Here is a 22,119-nt window from a genome sequence, read left to right as displayed (position 1 = left end):
TGGTACATATATACAATGGAATATATTCGGCCATAAAAAGGAATGGAATCTTGAGATCTGCAACACAGATGGACCTAGAGGATACTATGCTAAGTGAAGTAAGTCAGACAGAGAAAGACAAATACCATATGATTTCACTTATACCTGGAATCTAAAAAACAAACGGAAAAAAAAACAAAGCAAACTCATCGACAGAGTAATATTTTGATGGTTGCCAGATAGGAGGATTGGGGAGATGGGTGAAAAGGGGGAAGGGATTAAGAAGTACAAATTGGTAGTTACAAAATAGTCATGGGAAATGTAAAGTATAGCATAGGAAATATAGTCAATAATGTAATAACTATGTATGGTGTCAGATGGGTCTTAGATTTATCAGGTGATCATTTCGTGCGTTTCATAAATGTCTAATCACTATGTTGTACACTTGAAACTAATATAATATTGTATGTTGACTGTAACTGAAAAATAAAAAAAATCATTTAAAAAATAATGTAACCAGAAAATAAAACAATAAAAAAGGCACAAAACCATTTGTATAATGAAAACAGCCAATTCTGACTAAATAAAACACTGTTAGTTAGGGTTTTACAATATAAAATAGATTTAATATTGAAATGACACAAATTTGGAATCATTAACTTTATTTGTGACTCTTTATAGATATTGGTCCACTTCCACACGAAAAGTAAGGAGCATCTACTTTCACTTAATATTCTATAGAATGATGTTGTACCACAAACCATGGTAACTTACACAGTGGGAAAAGTTTACTGAAATAAAAAGATTTTTATATTCATGCCCTAAGATGTCCCCCAAATGTTTGTTTTTATGTGTATAATTACAAACATCTGTAACTTCACAAAGCTAGTTTCTTCTGAGATCAATGTACTATTTTTAATACCCACACTAGATCATCCAGATCACCAAACTTTCAGAAGAGGTTAAAAAAAGTTATCCTCTGTCAATCAGATGCAGTTCCAAATCTCAGTGACTATATAACACATATTCATAGTTTACGGCTGTCCTAAGTGAAAAACCTTTTCTTGTTTCAGAGATATTTACATCAAATTAGAACATTTACAAATAGTTCATAGTACATAATAGCCCAAATATCATTTAAATCTGTCCTGTGTAAGGAAATTAAGCATTCATAAGTGTCTCTAAAAAATTCAGTGCATTTTCCTAACAAAAATAACACAAGCTATTCTAAATGTTTTACATTTATTTCAGTGCATTATTTCCAAATATTAAATGGAATGAAATTATATAAATGGTTATATCATAATATTTGAGGATATTATGGAATTTATATCACACAAATCAATTCACATCAATACCAAAATTCACTCTAAAACAACTTCACAAGCACACACAAAATTGAGAACAAAATTTACTTTTTAAAAAAAATTTAAAGTATACTATCTACTTTAAACTACACTAAAGATTTATTTTAAGAAAACAATTTCCAAATCCATTTTCTAAGTTAGGCATAAGGAAAGTTCAATCCATTCGAATCTTCTGGTTTGTCATCCTATAAATGATGCTATCATATCCAGGATCCATGTTCCAAATATTGTAAGAGGTGATAATCACAGCCAAGGCCAAGGCGATCATTATCCAAAGTACCATATTGAAAACCACTGGATACTCAAAATTATACTTATATGCAAGGTTAAAGGGACTTGGTGGGTTCTGCTACAATGAAGAAAAGAAAGAAAATCAAGAGGGAAGAAGAGATAAAAAATTATCTCAATGTAGTAGATATGATTCATTCACTAACAAATTTATTCATAAGTGGCATGTTTTTACTAGGAGCAACCAAAAAAGGGAGCCTTCATGGAGAAGATAACATGAAATGTTGGTGAAACATAAACCAGATCAATTGCTTGAGAAAATTTGGCAATACCAATAAAGTTGAAGGTATGCAGTATGCATGTCCTATGATCCAGCAAGTTCATACCCTAGGGAAAACTTCTATATGTGCACCAAGAGACATGGACAAGAATGTCCATCAAGGAATGGATAATTATGGCACATCCATACGATGGAACACATAGCTGTAAAATGACTGAACTACGAGCTATGTTTATCAGCTTGCGTGACTCTTAATACTGAGCATAAAACACTGACAAATGCATATGGTATGATTCCATTTATATAAAATTCAAATAACAGGCAAAACTAAACAACACTGTTTAAGGATAAATATGTTATGTAATCAAAGTGTAAAGAAAAGCAAGGGAATGATTAACATAACATTCAGGACAGCAATTACCTCTAGACAGGGAGGGTAGAGGGTTAAGACAGAGGGAGCTCCAGAGAAACAAGTATTCTCTTCAGGTGTATAGTGTTAAAATTCTTTTTACTCTTTAAATTAACTAGTGTTACACGTTATATACAGTCATGTGCTGCTTAACGCCATTTTAGTCAATGACGGACTGCATTTACAACTGTGATCGCATGAGATTGCGATGGTGCTAAAAAAATTCCTGTGGCTTGGTGATCTTGTAAGCCCTCTTAACATTGTAGCACAACACATTACAACCGTTTATAGTATTCAGTGCAGTAACATGCTCCTAGGCTTGCAGCCTAGGAGCACTAGGCTATACCGTATAACTTAGGTGTGTAGTAGGCTATACCATCTAGGTTTATGTAAGTGCACTCTATGATGTTTATACAACGATGAAATCACCTAACAATGCATTTTGCAGAACGTAACCTCATTGTTAAGTGGCACATGATTGTATTTATATTTATCCACTAAAATTGTTTTCTTTTTTTTTTTAATTTCAGAAAGGAAAATAAATGATGGTTCAGTCAAGCACATCTTTGTCCTGAAGAGAGATCTCTGGGCCTTGGTGGAGGTGGAGTTGATTCCAGGCCTGTGCAAAGGCATTGAGAAATGTAATCCCTTCTGGCAAAGGCAGTGTTTAGGAAACTTAGTTCGTTTTAGCTAGAGAATAAAAAAAAGGTAGGGAACTAGCAGGAGTTGAAGCTAGAGGCAGGGAAGCTATAGAGAATCTGGCCTTCAGCCTATGGGCAACAAGAAGCCACTGACCAAATTTTGATCAGGAAGTAACATGATCAGGTTTGTCTTAAGAAAACTTTGATGACCATGTGTAGGATGGATCTGGGAAGGACAGGCTGGGAAGCAGGGTGCTGAATTAATGAGCTGGAAGAAAGGAGGGCAGGGGGACTGGCAGTGAGTACAAAGGAGAGACTATAACCCACAGCCCCAGCATCTGGTGTGCTGCAAGCACTCAATGTTTCCTTAAACCTTTGCCTCTCTTTAAGCTGAAGGAAAATAAGTGATTTCAACTGAAGAGGATGGCTATACAGACATGTACATTTACATGCAGGGAGCTCAGAATTGAGAAAACATTAAAGGATTTTGCCCTTGAGAGACCTTTCTCTCTCTCTCTCTCTCTCTCTCTCTCTCTCTCTCTCTCTTTTTTTTGTAAATGGGTTCTTTTCACACTCATTCTCAGTCTACATTCAGTAAATTTTAGTATATTTATAGAGTTGCAGTCATCACCACAATCTAATCTTTAGAAGGTTTCATCACCCTAAAAAGAAAGCTCAAGCCAAAAGCCTTTTTTCTCTGCGAAGCAGACGAGACTATCAATGCAGAATTGAGGGGCAGACATAGAGAGATGAAAGTTGACAACAGGTAGTGAATCAGAAACTGGAGGTATGGACAGAATAGAATCCCAGGAATGTCTGGCAACCTGCCATTTCAAAGTGTTCATTTCGGTCTATTAGGTTTTTAAAAAAAGAAATCTTAAATTTTAGATTATATATGTAAAATGTTACTTAGCTATCTTATAGGTAAAGAAAATCCAGTAACATCACCTGAGTCTTGCCCCTTACCACATGTACAATAATTTCAGAAACTACTTTCTAATAAATGCAACTTATTCCTTACAGCAGCTGATTCAAAATTCGACCTGATGCCTCTGAGAATATAAACTGATTCAGCTCTGTAAAACTGGTTTGTCAAACTCCCAAAACAAGAGTAACTTGTTGAAACTGCTGCACTTCTCTCTGGAGTCACCTGACATAAACTACCAGGCCTAACATGGTCAATGTTGAAAGAATCTAGTATTTAAAAGTCTCTCATTTTTTGTGTTGAAAAATAAAAATAAAAAAATAAAAGTCTCCCATTAATTCAAATCTGTATCTTTTTCCTTTTCTTTGACTCCTCTGTAATCTTTTTAATCAGTTATAATGGTTATTTTATGGCCTATACCCATATTCTATTACTTGAAGTTCCTAGAAGTCTAATTCTGCCATTTGATACTTTAGCTACCATGTACTCATTGTAGATTGGTTCCACCTGTGTCTTACAATGTTCTGAGCTCACATTTGGGGAGATTAACTGTAGGGTGTCCCCTCTCCACCAAGGCTTGTGTGGAGGGTGTATCCTGCCAGAGAAGTTTTACATTTACTTCTGCTGGGCATCACAGAGTATGCGGGTATGTGCTTATTTCTTGGCTTGGGGCTTCCTGGGACTTGCAGGTAACAAAACTGAGCCCCAAACTCACACAAAGGTGGTCCTGCAGTTAAGAATTCCCTAGGAGACATTCCCACTTGCAGTTCCTACTATCACTACACAAAGCTCAAGCTGCCTTTTAGTCTCCCTTTGCTGGTGGGCAGACTTGTTTTCTAGTCTACCCTCTTAGGACACAGTCCTTTCAGGGTCCCAGCTTTATATGGAGGTGTCAGTTCCACCCTCCTGCCACATTCAGATACCAAAGACCTTGTTTCCAGTCTCTTGGTAACCCAACTAGAAATGTCCCTAGGGCTGCCTGCTTACCACACAATTTTCAAGTTCCTCTTCTTTATTTTCTTAAGAATTCCCCTTACTTACTTGAGCAATCAACTATGCACTCACGAAGGTGTTTATTTTTATCCAGCATTTCTGAATGCTCTATAGTAGGAAAATTTTTCGGGTTGTCTAGCTTGACATGGTCCTTTCACTCCAATTTAGAGTGAAACAATCTCAAAGCCGTTATGTCTAGATTATCTTGAACAGGCATTACCTTTGATGGCCTTATGCTAAGTCCCACCCTGCGATCAGTAAAACTGAGAAAGGTATGGATTGCTGGGTGCAAAGGGGAGTGTCTATGAATGATTGGGAATCTGCTCCAAGAGATAAGGCCAACTGTAAATAATGTTCTTGGCCTCACAATGTTCTGAGGTAGCCACAGTGTTACTCTTGTCTATGTGAATGTATACACACATGCACACACATACACATTCGACTATGGCTATCTATCACCTTTGCTATAACACTTTAAATGATTAAAATCAAAGCAAGAACCAAGCCAAAAAGTTGTAGAAATAAATCAAATTATAAAAAGTGCACACAGTGGATTTTGCGCTGTACCACAAAGACAATGTACCTACCTCTTGGAAAAGCAGGGTCTCCAGACTAAGAGAGCCACACCACTCCCTCACATTAACTTCTGATGTTTCTTTGTAATACCAATATTTGAATTATCTTATCAGCTTTGACAGATTTACTTTTATCCCTAAAAGAACTAAGCATCACTGGCAAAATACATATATCTATGTGAATAAGAAATCTGTTTTAACTGAAACTGTTTTTTAGACTTACTGACTGCTCATTCATGTTGCCCATAGGTTACAGAGCTTTTAGTGGGTTTTTTACAAGTTAATTTCACAATTTTAAAGGAAGATATAAAAATTTACTCACCTCTTGTTTTGCCTCAAGGATAGTCCTTGTCTTCCTCACAAGGGATGTGTCGAACGATCTGACAGTCACTAGCTCTACCACTGCATTCCCGCCATAAAGACTATACATGTCATCTGCAAACTGAAGTTACTGACATCACTATGAATCTTAAATATATATTTATTAAAATTATTTGTAAAGCTTCTGTGCACCGACCAGAACATACACTTACCTATTGGCTCATGAAATACACTTTCTTAAAACAGCCAAGTCTTAAAGGTTTTGATTATGTTAAAATATTCAAAAACCGTTAAGCTTCAACATACAAATGTTCAAAATAAAATTAAGAAGAGCCCGGATTTGTTGGCATATAAATTGGGAGAAGGGAATTAGGAAAGGGGAATAAAGGAAGAGCTGCAAGTGAGTAACTTCAAGAGCAGGAGAAAATGATCATTTATTATGTATCTACTAAATGTCTGGTACTGTGCTAGATATTCTTTAATTATTTCATAGTGTTTAATGGGGACAGAGTTTCAGTTATGATGAAAGTTCTGGCGATGGACGGTGGTAATAGCGGCACAAAAATGTCAATGTACTTAATGTCACAGAACTGTATACTTAAAAAATAGTTAAAATGTTAAGTTTTATTTACATTTAACCATGATTAAAAATAAAACAAACTCCTGTACTCTATTGTGCTGGAGTTATCTATCATTTCCTATGCTGCCTCTGCCAGCATTAGAGACATCCCAATATACTCCTTTGACCTGCTTTATCCTTGGTCACTAAAATCATAGGTCCTCCAAAGAAGGTGAGTAAGACTTCAATCAACAGTATTTCACTAGGCAAATGTTTTCCATTAAGAGGCTAAAAGTGAAATGGTCATACTCCAACCCCTCACACCCCATAATTTACCTTTTGCAGAGCGTCAACAAGGATCTTAGAAGCATCTCTGAATTGTTCAGAGTCTTCCCCATAATGTTTCCCAATTTCATCCAAACCTGCCAGCTCCAGTGAATATAAATCAGGAGAATGATCCTTGGCTAGATGCTTATGTCGAGACAACTTAGGAGAATAACAAACAAAAGGAAGCGAATGAAGTAATTTCAAATATGACCAGTTGAAGTTTTATGCCTAATTAAACTAGGCTGAATAGAACCACACCAGTGTGTCACCATATACAAATAATTTAAATGGTGGCAAACGGAGCTGGTTTAAATGGGAGTTTCCAATAAAACAAATCCAGCCTAAATCTCTTTTTAAAGTGCAATTATAGGGCTCCCTAAGTATGTAATAAAAGCTTTTGTAAAAAAAAAATTCCTTCGTTTAAAAACTTCAGATATGGCCCAGGGTATAAAAGAACAGATGGTTGGACCAGTCTGATCCCAGAACATGAGCCGTTGATGCTCAGAGAGCAGATGCCTCCCACATGCCCTCCTGGACCACCTCACCGGCCCCCGCACTATGCTTCTAGATTCCCAAACCAACCCCACTGAAAAAGAAGAAGTTTGGGCAACAACTTCAGTAGCTAGCAAATAGGTAAGTTTTTCTATTTCAGTCACATGAGGATTTTTTTAAAAAATCATTCACCAAAACAGAAAAAAATACCCTTCAGGCAGATTTATTCCCTTCCTCACTTGGTCTGAACAGCATTATTAGTCCAAACTGTTATTTCTATTTTAAATATAGGAGTCAACTCTTAATGTCTGACAAGTAATCAACAGTCAAGTCAGGGCTGCAGCTAGGGTGGCCCACCATAGGCCTGTATTCTTGGAAGATATATTTACTGTCTCCTAAGAGTAGAAATGTAAAATAATTTGACTGTAACATGAGATGAGTTCAAAATTCCAACACCACCACTAATTCCTCAACTTTCATGGGATTGTAAATTCAGGACATACTTGATGAAACTTTTCAATTGGTTTCACTATCAAAGATTCTCTAGAAATGTCTTTTGCAACCAAAATAAATGGAACTGAAAAGTTAGAGCACCCTACTTACCAAACTTGAAATATCATGTAGAACTTGCAGTTCAGAAAGAAAGAGCAGATCAACCTGCGGAGAACAGAAAGAAATGACCATTACTTTAAATATGCATCGGAGACTTGTATTTGCCATTTATCAAGTAAGGCAGAGGATATTACATATTTTAAGCATGTAGGTGAATTTATGCAACAATTGTCCTTCATTTGGTAGGTTCGTTTCAATTGAAAATGCATATAAAACATTATTTTCCAATAGAAAGGTGATGGGTGATGGTCAATTCCCAGCACAGTGACTACCGCTCAATAGCCATACTTCCAATAAACCTATGATAAAGCATCCAAACTCTACAGTGGTTTTCCCTCAGTGCATCAGAATATTCTGGTGCACCGTAGCGAGTTCCTGCCAATGGCCCAGTCTACTCACATCCCTTGAACATGTTCCACATTGGATAATAAGACTGTGGTACTGGTCAATCATAGTAGGTAGAGGGGAGGGAGCCAGAAAGGTGGCATACAAAGGTGGCATGCCATGAGGTTAAGAGGGCACATGTGTAGGTGGTGAAGCTGAAAAACAGGAGTCAAAAGTAAAAATGTACTATCAAGAATGAACTAGACAAATGAGACAACACTTCAGAAGGGGGAGTGAATGATGGAGGCTCCAACATTATCAGATCCACACAGCTCTACCAGCCACCAAGTAAACAGTGTGATTTCTGGTTTGTCCAGATTAACTGGTGGCAATCCTCACACTAGAATGTAATACTATTTACTACTACAGGTCAACTCACAAAAATATGAGATTTCATAAAAAAAATTACACTAAAGGAAAGAAGAATCTACTCCAGCAATAAATTTGCAAAACTTTTCATTTTCTAAAATGTCATTTGCTCTAAAGTCGGGAACACAAGAAATGTGGAAAACCAGAAATGATATTAATCCACTCAATAACTGTACTTACTTCATTGTTCCTACTCAGAGAATTGAGGGGAAGTGCATTGAGAATAGAGTTTTCTTGAAACAAGCGATTGCGGAGCTGTCGTAATGTTACTGAAAGATCTTCAAAAACTGAGTTTGCCTTTCCCACCATGTACACTCTCTGCAAAAAGAATTCAAAATTTTTAAGTTATGTTCTACTGATTAATTCCGATATACAGAAGTCTGACAGCATTTTTCATAAAAATGGTTTTAAATTTCCATTAAATAATGAAAGCTTATTTTTTAAAGTATCTTAAATAAAAACTGTATTACTTACTTCCTCACTGGGAGCCAACTGCAAAACTACAGGAGTTTCTTCAGAAAATAAGGAGTGAATGGAATTTGCAACACTGTCAAGACTAAAAGGAACTGCCTGAAATTTAAGAGTAAGACTTTAATTATTATCTGAACCAAAGTGGGAAGAAAAATCTTTCAGATAGTATTAAAAAAGGAACCTTAAAAAAAGCAACAGCATTTTCTATGGATAATTCAGAAGACCCAAATCACATCCAAATTCAAAGAACCCTTTTGAGGGTACAGAAGATCAAACAGTCTCCTAGTGGGCCAAAAGGGGTGTGTGTCTCCCAATGTGGCTAAGTAGGAAATAACTTGCAAACACAAAGGACGTAACACTATCTTGCACAAACCATCATTTTCTGGTGGCCATTCGTGTATTTTATGCAGCAATACATTTGGTTTCAATATTAAATAATTAATTAATTACAACATAATACAACAAATGCATATTCTACAATTAAGTATTAACTTGCATTTAAGAGGCCAGAAGAATCTGAAGACTTAAATTTAGTTGCAAAAGAAATAGACCTCATTTTTCATTTTAAAATTTAAAAAATGTTTAATTAGAGGTATGATTTGTCTTCAGACAGACTGAAGACCCTTAGATAAGGCATAAAGTATGTCACAGAATTGTGAAGTCTTTTTCTTAGGACCACATGATGGTGATATTAAACTGAAATAACCAACTGTGGTAAAACCTACTTTTTTTCTTGAATTTTTATTAAAGTCTAACATACATATAATATAGTACACAAATCTTGGGGTAATAGCTCAAGAAAGTTTACAAACGGATATCCTCATGTAAGCCAACCAGATCAAGAAAGAATATTAACAGCGCCCTAAAAGCCACCCACCCACTCCCTCTACCCCCTAGGGTAACCAAAATTCTGACTTCCATCCCCATAGATCTGTTTTTGCTCCACATTATTTTTAACACTAAATTACAATAATTTTCCCCTCAAAAATTATTTTATTCTCAGTATTATTGTATTAAAATAAGCAGTATAGTAGTAGTGGTTTTGTTTTCATGGAGATTTCTTACAGTGTTTTTTTTCTAGTTAATTCCCTTTACTAGTAAAAGGTTCATGTTTATAAGTAGCAAATTAATATCAACATGGTACAGGCAGAATTAATGTGATTATATAAATTTTACTGATGAAATCCTGCCATCAAAATTAAGTTTCTCAATTTCATACTATGAAAGAAAATCAATGTTTACTCTTACTCAAAATGCATATTAACTCTTTCCAAAATTCTCTTAAAATGAGTTAATGAGTGAAGAAGGAGAAAGAGTCCAAACTTGTAAAAGCATACAGTCAGTCACCAGCTCCCTGAGTCAGCCATAAGATCTCTCCTTTTGAAATCACACAGTTCACCTCCTCAGGCTTTGGAGGGAACATGACAACATGTAACATAAACTCTCCAGCTTCACTGAAGTACTGAAATGGCACTCGTGGCAGGGAAGTTGAAGATTAAAGGTAACACCTCCCTAGCAATCAAATTGGAGAAACTATTGAGTCAGATGAGCACCAAACTGTGAGGGAAAAGAAAAAAATTATACAGATCGCTAAGCTCAAAAAGGAAAAAGCTCAGCTACTTAAAATCCAGTGATTGTTTTCTTCCACTGTATTATAAGGATACGCATTGTTTGTCCTGGAGAAAATCGAATTTCTGTATCTGTATGACTTGAAATTCTAATGAAAGCAGCTAGCTAATCAAATAGAAGCTTCATTAAGTGGAATTCCAAGACGTTCTATGTAAAAAAAATATTTTGTGGGTTTTTTCCTCTGAGCCTTCTATCTCACTCACCACCTACTGCGAGGAAAAGTATTAGGAGCAATCAGTCAGGGTCAAGCAATAACAGGCCCTCTTTTCACAGAGTCTACTCATATAAAATGAAGCTACTCTGATTTAAAATGTTTAGTTTTGGATTGTATGCTAATGAAAATCTTAATAGCATTTTGGATTTTTATATACTTATTTTAAAGGGATCTGCCACAGTGATTTACACAGAAATCACGTAATCACATAATCTTGTGAAAATTTTTAAAAATAATTTTTAAACATCTGCCTTTTGATTTTTATTTTTCCCTTTCTTCCATTTACTCTGAATTCTTCTGGTTTATTTAGTACATTAATTTCCATCTTTTAAATTGTCTAACATGTGCATTGGAAGGCTGTAAATTTCCCTTTTCTTAACACTTTAGCTGCAACCCAGAATTTTTTAAATATATGGTACATTCATTGATATTCAGTTCCAAATAATTTTGAAAATTCCACTGTAATTTTCTCCTCAACCCATTAATTATTTAGCAGTGCATCAATTCCGACTATCTTTTCCTGTTGACTTAAATTTTTTTTCAAGAATTATATAGAAAAAAAGTTATGTATACAAATGGTTTAAGGAGATAGTTTTCTATGAGACTTTTTATGAAAAATAAGTTTGCCCCTCCCCTCATTTCCCATTTCTCTTAAGTCCTCACTTTCGAATCCTTTGTTTCCTTTTTTTTGTTACCACTATCTCTAAATAATATGGTTATATTACTACATCTCAGTTTTTTCAATTTTAGACACTATCTATTTATTCCCAAATACAGAAAATGAGGATTTAGCTCTACGACAGTCACCAACCACAGCCCCATCCCCTGCCCCATACATGCATTCTTTTTCTTTCTCTCCACCCTCCCAACAGTTCTATCATAATTTTCATTGGATCAATATTATTTCATTATTATGACTATGTAAACAACATTGTCAGCCTAGCCTTATACTATACAAATTACTGCTTTTCTGTTCTTGCTCTTTCGTCTCTAAGGGCAACAGATAAGAAATCTGCTATCATTCTACTCTCATTCCTTTGTAATGACAATGTCTTTCCTCTGAAAGCTTTTAAGATTTTCAGTGTCCTTATCAGTTCTTCAATTTTACTATGTCTAGGTGGTGATTTGGCTTTAGGCTACTGGGTGTTTAATGTGCTTTAAACCTGAAAAGTCATATCTTTTTTTTTTTTTACCATTTCCAAATATGTTTTTAAGGTATCATTTTGTTATTGTGTTCAGATTTAACTGCATTGTTGTTAGAGAGGGTGGTTTATATGATACAGATTCTGTATTATTTGTTGAGATCTGCCTCATGGCCTAGTACATAGTTGTTTTTTTCTAAGCATGTCATGTGTGCTTGGAATAATCTATACTAGACCACAGGAAAGTCTGAAAAAATTTCCAAAAAATCAGCATCATACAGACCTATCTTACGATGCAATAAAATTAGAAATTGAAAAATCAAAAATGATTTTAAAAGAACCCACACATTAAACACCTCTAAATAACTCATGGGTTAAAGAAATCACAATATAAATGATGAAATATTTAGGAGTGAATATCAATGAAAGTACCACATATCAAAATGTCTTATAGCTGCCTCACAGTTTCTATCCCTTCCTTTAACTCTCACAATTTTAATGTATGTATTTCTAAATCTCTTTGAGACTAGTCTATCACCTGTAGTTCTAGAGGGATGAATTCTGTTTGTTATACCTGCTTGGCATTTTTCTTCCAAGTGCTTTGTAAATCTGACTTGTCAATTTTTTTTTAACCAAAGGAACCCTGCGCTGTGGAGGTATGTCCATATGGGGTGTGTCCTGTAAATTTGGAGCACAGCACAAGCTCGTAGTTCTGATTTTTTAAGGAGAATCTAAGGATCCCACAGCCAAGGATGAGAGTCAGCTCCTCTGTGGTGGCCCTAGTCCTCCTTTCAAGAATAAGACAGTATTTTACAGACCCTGGCTTTCTGCAGCGAACACAATTCCAGCTTCAGCTCCTGATCACAACTCTGGCTTTTGAGTTTTCTATCTAAATCTGGCACATGGTATGTATCCTTTCCTTGCTTTCACATTTAGTTATACATGTAAAACTGTTTTGGTGACTTCTATATGCTTGCAGAAGAAGGAGGGCCTCTCATAATAGCTCAGTTACCCTTACTCCTTGAAGACCTGATGAAGGAGTAAGTGAGCCAGCCAAATAGCCTCCAGGCTCCTTTTTACACAAAAATGCAGTAAAAATCCAAAGGGAAAGTAACAAGATAATGCCCAAGAAAATGTCAGCCACATACACTCTCAACTGGTTTCTCTTTTTCGAACCTCTATTCTGAGAGTGGGGCAATTTATATACCTCTTACCTGAGAAAGTACTCCCATCCATCGGAAATGGACAAGTCTCAATAAACTTATAATCACCATGTAATTTTTTAAAAAATAAATTGTTTTACTTATTAATCAGTGAATAAAAAAAGACAAGAGAAGTATGCTTAGAACACAATTCACAATGCCAGCTGACAAGACAAAATTAAAAATGTAAACCTTTAACTTTTTACAATACTCACATTCTCCAAAGGGTAGGAAATGGCACTGCCTGGGGGTAGAGTGAGTTTGTCCACTCCCTTCACCATCACCATAATGGTAGCCCGAGGACGATGGAATAGGTTACCAACTGCAAGTCCTGGCCAAGAAAGGTCCTAAAACACGGAAAAGCATGAAAGGGTGCTTAATTATCAACTGAGGAAACCATGCCCCAGAACATCTAATAAGCAGAATCAGGGGGTTCTGGGATGATACTGGCAATGAAAATTCCCAGGTAAAGCAAATGTTTTATTTAAGGCAGTAATTGTAATCTCCTAATCAAGGATGCAGATTTCTACTTTTCTCATTTTCTTAAGCTTCTACTGATTTGAACAATAAAGTCAAACTTTTGATGGAAAAAAGCAGGCAAGTAAACAAAACATAGGCACTTTACAAATTCCAGATCACAAAATATTTTTGTCTCCATATAACCATGGACATTTTCTTCCTTCATCACTGTTTGCCCTGATTTACAACATCACTTTTCTCTTTCACAATGACATGGCAAGACTCATTAACAATTCTCTTTAGACTAAGTTCTTTATAAATAAAACAAAATTCCTGCTGAAAGTAACTCATATTATACTAATTGTTTCTAAAGGTTATTTAACAGCCATTTGTAGTCAATTTAAGTCTTTAAAGAACAAAATACAAATTTCATCTTTAAATGTAAACAACCAGTCATGTTCACACCTGGGGCTCAGGGACTGCTCCCATCAGCCCATCAGAGAGACAGTTCCCATGCATTACTTCTTGTTTCAAGGGCACTCAGGAACTAGGAGGAAAGTTCCTTTGAGTGATTGATGATATCTAGAGACCACATCAAAAGCACCGAACTTAGAAAAGAGGAGGATATAATGACAGGAAGACAGAGCAAACTACTTCCCCTTTCTTTTAGCCCTTAGTCTTAGATCTTTCACATACTGATAGGATCTAGGCTCCCTCTGCTACATCCTGTAAGCAGCTAGTTACTATAATAGGTTACGGCTAAATTATAGGAAACCAAGGTGCTAGGCTATCCCACAGCTACTGACCACACTATTTTCCTAAACTCAGGTAAGATGCATACGTATTTTATCATTCATAATTAATTGTAATGGACTAAACATTTGTGTCCCCCTCCCTCAATTCACATGTTGCAATTCTAAACCCCAATGTGATGGTATTAGGAGGTGGGACCTTAAGGAGGTGACTAGGTCATAAGGATGGAGCCCTCATAGATCAGGTTAGTTCCCTTACAAAAGAGACTCCAGAGAGCTCTCTCACCTTCTCTCCACCATGTAAGGTTACAAAAAGAAATTGATAGTCTGCAACCTGGAAGAGGGCCCTCGCTAGAACTTGGTCATGCTGGCACCCTAATCTCGGACTTCCAGCCTCCAGAACAGTAAGAAATAAATGTCTGTTGTTTATAAGCCACGCAGTCTATGGTACTTTGGAATAGCAGTCTGAACTAAGACAAAAATCTATCATGTGTAACTGAAAAAAAAAATTTATACACTCTATTAATAGGACAAATGCATTTTCATACACAAAGAACTTCTTCACTATTATGAATAAACTATTACATGGTTAATGATTTATAAGGATTTGGTTTCATAGGCCAAGCTTGAAGTACTTATCCAAAATCTCCCCAACTATAAATGAGCTTTTTTACTTTTGTAATCTGTTCCACAAATATACTTATATTTGCTTGTTGCTTTCTTGGGCTATTAGCAGAAATCAACAAAAAATGCTTTCAAGAGTAGCTCCAAATATTTTTTTTTAAATACACATACTTCTTTCACAGAGAAGCCCATGGATAATGCAGCGACATCTGGGATTCGCTCTCCTGGTATAGGCCAATTTCCATCCCGGAAAACAACAGACCCTGGTGATCTTAAAATACTAAACTCGTTTCCCAAAACACCTGAGAAGAAAACAGATTAATAAGTGAATAATCAGCATTATAAATCTCTTGCATCAATGTTGAAAATTATTAAATATGTTTCTCATTCTCCATTGACTTAGCATACTAAATTATGATTGGACAAAATGCCGAATCCTAAATACACATCTATATATTCTTTTCCAAGGTATCACTCTAAGAATTTAAGTTCATACATTCTGTTGTAACAAAGGTACAACTATGAAACAGAATTCTCCTAATGATCTAGATGCCTTTCTACAAAAGGCCCTTAAACATAGGCATGTAACAATTTATCAAGAATTAGAAATCAGTTGTATTTCTCCAGAATTTAAAAAAACAAAAAACCATGGCACAGACTAAAAAAGAAAAAACTTAAAAACTCTAAATTATTTCTAACATCAACCCACTCTTCAAAATGAAAATTTATAAAATTCCTAGTATTTCACTCTAAACTTTAGCAGGTTAGTGTGCCTTAGGATATATCATATCTTTCCTTAAATCCCACAGGCAAACCTAGTGAAATGAGGACTGTCAAATGGTGGCACATGTTACCAGTCAGAATATAAAACATTTCAGACTTTAGAAACAAAATCCAGGAAATAGTATTTCCAATGGATGTATCAAGAGGGTGAGAAAAGGTATTCTGTAATAATAAAGACAGCTAGTCTAGGTGTGTGGGGCCCGGGATTAAAAGATGAAGGATGAGAATAAATGAGACTATTTTTTAAGCCCTCCAAGGCTTAGGATGAAGTATCTGGCCTCTTCACCCATCATGTGTTAACCTGATGATGTCTAGCTTACACATAGTGGCTAATGGAAACTTTTGGGTTCCTATGAAAAGAAGCTCCAAGTCTAAAACAAATCTTGTTCATGCCTAGTATGGGAAATTAGACCTTAATAAAACACCACTGTTATTCTCTTTGACCTAAGGAAAGTACCACTTACAGAGTGTGGGAATAAAGTTAGAAGCAACAGTAAATGTTTTGCTGTTACAGTATTGACAGTAAATAAAAGGCCTCAGGATGGTGCTGATACAACAAGAAGAATTATGAGTTTCAATTCAGTGCAGCTGCCAGAACCTGAATTTCCAACTTGTTCTAGCTGAAGGCAGACTAAAAAAAATTAGAATAGAATGGACATTTCTAACTGATAGACATCTTGGTTTACTAACGTAGTAGTTATTGCAAACTCTAAGGAAAATAGGGTGGTAAGAGACACATACTTTCCAAGCACTGTACACATTTAAAGAACCAAATTTGGATCTGGAGATAGCCCTGTTTTGAGATGTGGTCCTACTTACTCAACCCCAGAAAAGTTATACTAAATTACTTTGTCCCAAATTTATAGTTACAGTCCACTTCTGTGCCTGTACGACAGTTCTTCAGGAGCCTGGAGTTTCAGAAAATTCTTACAGTTGTGGACTCCTATACAAGAAACTGCTGCTTCATACAGGTATATCCAGAATACCTGACAGAAAGTCACCCATCCTCTACCTGAATGGGGACACCAACGAAGGGGGACGCCACTTCAACTTACAAACACTACGTTTGCCAGCAGTCATCTCCATTGCCCCAACACTGCAGTCCTTTGAATAAAGTTTTCCCTTGTACTGAATTGACTGAAATGGGCTTCCTTCTCTCAACTTCCTATTTTATCACTCCCAACTCAGTCTCACCAGATAACCTGCTTTAAGAGAAAACAGGAATTCCTCCGCTTCTCTCCCCACAATTATCTGCATGACCCCCTACCCTTCTCCTCTCCCTTCAGATGTAGTCTAAAATAATCCCCTGGTTCAGCCTTCTTAGGGACCTTCATTAATTCACCTATTAAATCATTCATTTAATGTTCATTAAGCCACTATTCTGGGATAGACAACATTATCAGGAGTTAGGTGCCTATATGGTTGTAGGCATACAAAGTTGGCCCTGTAGAACATAAACTCCACGAGGGCAGAGATTTCACTTTATCTTGTTGACACAACATCCCCAGGGCTGAAAATAATGCCTGACACACTGGTGTTCAATAAATGTTTGTTGAGTTTTTGAATAAATGAAGCCACACCTTGCACTACCAAATCTCCCCTCTTGACTGGCTCTTTCAAGCATAAAAATACGCTACCATGCTCCCATTATATAAGTAAAACCACAAAAAACTTCCTTTGGTCATCCTTGGCTCTACCAGCCTCCATTTCCCTTTAGAGGAAGAATCCTGGCAGAGTAGCCCATTTTCCCTTCTGTATTTTCATTTCACATTTACTACCTACTCTACAGTTTCTGACCCCACCATGACACTGAAACGACTCACCAAATCCAAAAGACAATCTTCAGTCCTTAATCTATTTACCCTCCCAAAGTATCTGATACCAACAACTCCCTCCTTGAAAATCTGCTGCCTTGGCCCTCATCAGCTCAGGCCCCTGGTTTTTCTTCCAATCCCTCTGGCTGCTTCTCCTTAGTTTCTTTCCCTTCCTGTCCCTGAGAGACGTGATTCCAGACTTTTTAGATTTCAACCCTTTCAGTACAAAATTTGAAAGTAGCCTCACTACACTATACATATATTTATTTATACAGCATACACTTGTAGCACAATAGACTATATGCTCATAATATATTATAAAGCACACAAAAATAAAAAGTTTAAAAAAGGATGAGATACCTGTATGGTATTCTTCACAATTTAATCATGAGAAAATATCAGACAAATCCAAACTAAGGGACAAAATATCTGACCATTACTATATATAGGGAGGGGGGAGAAGAGAAGAGAGGACGGGACATGGAGAGGAGAGAGATCGAGATTAAAAAACAGATGTACATTCCTCTGGCATCCCAGTAGATCCACCTAGCAAACTCCACACTACGGTGATCTAAGGGTTACATTCCTTACTCTCACTGCTTTCCTAGTCTACAACTTTCTCCCTGGGTGGGCCCAACTACTCCTAAGGCTGCAAACACCAAAAACACATTGATGGCTCCCAGATTTTAATTTTCAGACTAGATTTCCACTGAGCCTTAAATCTACATACCCAACAGCCTGCTGAGCATTTAAGTCCCATGGGTCCTTCAAACTGAATTCACCATCTTTCCACAGGTTCCTCCTATATTCTCTATCTCGAAGGATGACACTTCTACCCAGCTGCTTGAATTGGTCGTCTTTAAATCTCTCTTCAGCACCACAGCTCATCGAATACTGAATTCTGTCGACATTTTTTTTGTGTGTGTGGTTATCCCACAAATCCTTTTCCCTCCATGTCCAGTATACTCTTCTGGTCCTGACCAGTTTTGCTGAAACTGGCCACCTTATGACTTGCCAGACCACTCTCTGATTTAGCCTTCCTATCATAACCTTTTAAAATTACAGGTCTGTTCATTCATTTTTAGCTTAAGCACCTTCAGTTGTTGCCCAGAGCCTTTGAGACAAAATCCAAAAGATAACATCCAAGGCACCTTGCCAACCTTACTTCTGGGATCTCCGAACTTAATCCCTATACATTCTGGCCCCAACAAACTATTTGCTCTTTGTTCTCATATATCTGTGCTTTTACACACACTGTACTGTGGAAGTTGCATTTTCTTCCCACCCCAAACTTTCATGTTTGTCCTGTGAGGCATCCCCCTACCACCACCTAGGAAATTTCCTTCAGTCTCCCCATTCTGGGCTAGAGGCTAAGTCCCCTGTCCTTAGGGAATTTCCATCACACTATGCAGTGACCTATGAATGGTGGATGGGATCAATAAGTGAAAAAATAAATAGGTCCTACTTTTGACCTATGGGGCTTCAGTGACCAAATCAAATCCTTCTTCAACATGACATCCCTTCAAATTCCATGTGTTTGCCCATGGCCTTTCCTCTCCAGGCTAAACATCTGAATTTTTTCAAATATTCCTCATGACATGGTATTTATAACCCTAGTTCCCTTTCTCTAGTCTCTCTCTGGTTTGGTAACACCATTTTAAAAGACATATTTTTTTCTCAAACAAAGAAGTCTGATCTCTTAAAGATGTTTTCCATTAAATCATATTTAGTCATTGTGGAAAACAGAAATTTAACCTCAGCTGACAAGACCAAGGAATGCAGAAGCTGACAGGATCAGACTATTCCAGTTAGGGAAAGCATGTCCAAAACAGGTACCAAACCCAAAACAAAAACCACTAAACCTCACTGAATCAAAATAACATTAAACATGGAATTCCAGCAGATGTTCAGTTAATTCACAATATCAAATGGAAGATTTTTAAATTTCAAAAGCAGAATAAAAAAAATTAAAAATTTCCCCAAAGTCACTCACTAGATAGACTAGAATGACTTTCCAGAGACAGAAACAAAAGAAACAGAAGAATCCTGACATTCGGGGGACATGAAAATAAGTGTAACTATCATCAGCACAAAACACTGGGCACTCCAAGGATGGAGACCTACAGATTTCAAGAACATCCAGTGGTCTACACGTCCATGCAGAACTGAAGCACCAATCCAAAAGTGGGACTCCCAGCACTTCACACAACAGAGGCATAGGCCTCCTATTGATTTTTAAGCTATAGGTTTTAAATCAATACACTGGGGAAGAGCCCAATTCCTCCAAACTGTTCTCAACTTGGCCTCTTGTTGGCTAGTCTGCGCCCCGGTCATTCCCACATTCTCACACAGTAGTAGCATTCTACTACCATGCCACAACACATATAATAGAAAAGGCACATGGTTTGAAGCCAGCTGCAGCTTTTCTGCTTACCACTTGTGTGGTGTTAGGTTATTTAGGTTATTTAGGTCTGCTCACTCTGTACAACGAAGATAATATCCTCTTCTAAGGATTGCTGTAAAATTAAATGAATTACATGATACACAGGAAGAGGCCAAATATAAGCTGACTTGCACTCCCCCTGCTGAATGCTAGGGAACCTAGGTTCCACTCAGAAAGCTATCATTATTTGACATGTGACCATAAGAACGTGACTCACATCTTAGTTTCCAAATCCTTAAAATTGGGAACTATGACAAACTATTGAGAGGTACTTTAATTCGCCTTTAGAAATAATCTTATGAAACCAATTATTCCGCCTCCAACTTTGTATCCTGAAACGCTGAAGGAGGGGAGAGGATTTCACCAATCACTGATGACAACTGCTAGAAATGGAGACAACAGAAAAATGCAAAGAAATGCAGCAGCTGATGGCAGCTAAGAAGTCGGCCTTCCCTTTTTCGCAGAGAGCTACAGTTCAACAGTTAATTGGGAAATGCATTCCGGTCCTCTGAAGAGCCCCCCGAGACGGAAGACGCCGGCCAGCTGACCCGAGGCTGGAGACAAGACCGGCGGACGCGCCTTCCTTGAAGAGACAGAGGGTGAAGCCGGTTCATGTGCCCCCCACGCAGCCCAGCTTGGCTTGGCCCCGGCCCCGCCAGGCCGGATCGCCACGGGCCAGTCCCGACAGAAGGCTGAAGGAAGCAGCTGGGGCGAGGCTGCCGCCTCTTGCCTGCACTGCGGCACCCGCCCCACTGCCGCACTCCCGCGGCCGCCCCCGACCCGAAGCCCCAAGGCTCAAGGCCTCCTGAAGCGCGCCCCACCCACACCCGGTTCCTCACCCGCCACCAAGGACAACAGCACGACGAGCACAGCCATGGTTCCGCGGCGGCCGCAGCAATGCAGGACAACACGGAACGGGCGGGCAAGACGCGAGCGACCACCGCAGCACCAGGGGGTGACGCGCTTTGGCTCGTCGCCACTCCCTGAGACCGCCCCGTCGTCGCCTCCGCTGGGACAGCTGTCGCCTTCTCCACCAATCGCCAGCTACGCCGTGGCGGGCGGGAGAGGCGTAGCCGGGGCAACGTCAGCCTGATGGTCGGAGCCTACCGTGATGAATGTTAGGCCCTGCCAATGGCAGGAAGCAATTGCAGAGCCAGGCAGTCCCGCCCCCGGCCCCTGACAACCGGTCACGAGATGAAGGGTAGGGCGGGTGTTGGGGCGGGGGAAGACGTAGGCTGTTGAGGAGGCAGGAGAACCCATGGTGTAGGGCTGCCTCCCTAGTGCAGATCCTTTGGCCAGTCTCGGTTGATGGTCTCCACCCGGGTGTCTGTCTTTCCTAGTCGTGGGGCACCACCTTGCCATCGGTATAGCTGTGGAAGTTGCAAGGCTGGCTTGGGTTTCATTCTAACTACCACATAGATCACATAGGTGCTGAGCACTTGCTAGGAAGACACCAGGCGCCTAGGGGAATCCCTGCCCTCCAAGTACGGCACGACGAATAATTTTTAGTATAAATATGTCGTGAATATTTAATGGGACCGACTTATACTAAAAAAAAAAAAGTATTCGTTGTTTGTCTGAAATTCAAATATACCTGGATGTCCTGTATTTTGATTTGCTAAATCTAGCAACCCTACCTCCTAAGACTTTCCCGGTCTACCAAGAGTGATGTGATGAGAACATTACTTATTGTTTCATCCGTTCACTCTGTGTTACTTGAGAGCTAGACATGTTAATTAGACTAGGATCCTCCCTTCCCATTGCTCATAATTTTTTGCCCATGATGTGAAGAAACCAGGGACAAAGTGTAGCATCAGTGGTCAGAAAATGATGCCCCAGTTGATGATGTTAAGAGATGGATGTGGTTTCAATATGCAAGGAAAAGAGATGGGGAGCTTTCTCCAGGTAGCAAAAACTAAGTTGAGGATGTTGAATTTTACATAAAAGAACTACACTTGATTTGGTAGGAAATGGGAGCCATTAAAGGTGTTTGAGCATTGTTCAGTGCACAAATGTACAGCTTTTGGGGGAATGAATGCCCTGTTTCCTCAATTTCCTGTCTCCATTTTCTTCTTGGGATTAACCGAGGGAGAAAAAAGGAGAGTATGTTGAAAGCAGTGACCCC

The 22,119-nt window shown here is 38.1% G+C and overlaps 1 protein-coding gene across 2 annotated transcripts; it reads right to left on the bottom strand.

Annotated features, from left to right (window-relative positions):
• Nucleotides 1–624: 624 nt before the first annotated feature.
• Nucleotides 625–21,023, bottom strand: ATP6AP2 (ATPase H+ transporting accessory protein 2). 2 transcript variants are annotated; one of them, XM_016156591.2, is made up of 9 exons: nucleotides 20,834–21,023; nucleotides 15,126–15,256; nucleotides 13,335–13,466; nucleotides 8,936–9,031; nucleotides 8,642–8,779; nucleotides 7,700–7,753; nucleotides 6,614–6,763; nucleotides 5,720–5,839; nucleotides 625–1,695 (listed from the first exon to the last, which is right to left on the bottom strand). In XM_016156591.2, the coding sequence occupies exons 1-9, from the start codon at nucleotides 20,868–20,870 to the stop codon at nucleotides 1,501–1,503; spliced, it is 1,053 nt and encodes a 350-aa protein (XP_016012077.1). In that variant the 5' UTR covers nucleotides 20,871–21,023; the 3' UTR covers nucleotides 625–1,500. The 2 variants fall into 2 exon arrangements, with proteins under 2 accessions (XP_016012077.1, XP_016012076.1); XM_016156590.2 differs by having other exon boundaries at nucleotides 625–1,692; nucleotides 20,834–20,993.
• Nucleotides 21,024–22,119: the final 1,096 nt, after the last annotated feature.

The sequence above is a fragment of the Rousettus aegyptiacus genome, unplaced genomic scaffold (assembly GCF_014176215.1).
Source record: "Rousettus aegyptiacus isolate mRouAeg1 unplaced genomic scaffold, mRouAeg1.p scaffold_m13_p_9, whole genome shotgun sequence".
Classification (NCBI taxonomy): domain Eukaryota; kingdom Metazoa; phylum Chordata; class Mammalia; order Chiroptera; family Pteropodidae; genus Rousettus; species Rousettus aegyptiacus.
Note: the sequence above shows the minus strand (reverse complement) of the source record. Positions and strands in the feature narration are given on the sequence as shown.

Coding starts and splice junctions, on each gene's coding strand:
- ATP6AP2 (XM_016156591.2), bottom strand. CDS start 20,870: ATGGCTGTGCTCGTCGTGCTGTTGTCCTTGGTGGCGG. Junction 13,467..15,125: donor TGGGCTTCTCTGTGAAAGAA/GTATGTGTATTT, acceptor TCCGTGTTTTAG/GACCTTTCTTGGCCAGGACT. Junction 6,764..7,699: donor TACATGATATTTCAAGTTTG/GTAAGTAGGGTG, acceptor TATTCTCCTAAG/TTGTCTCGACATAAGCATCT.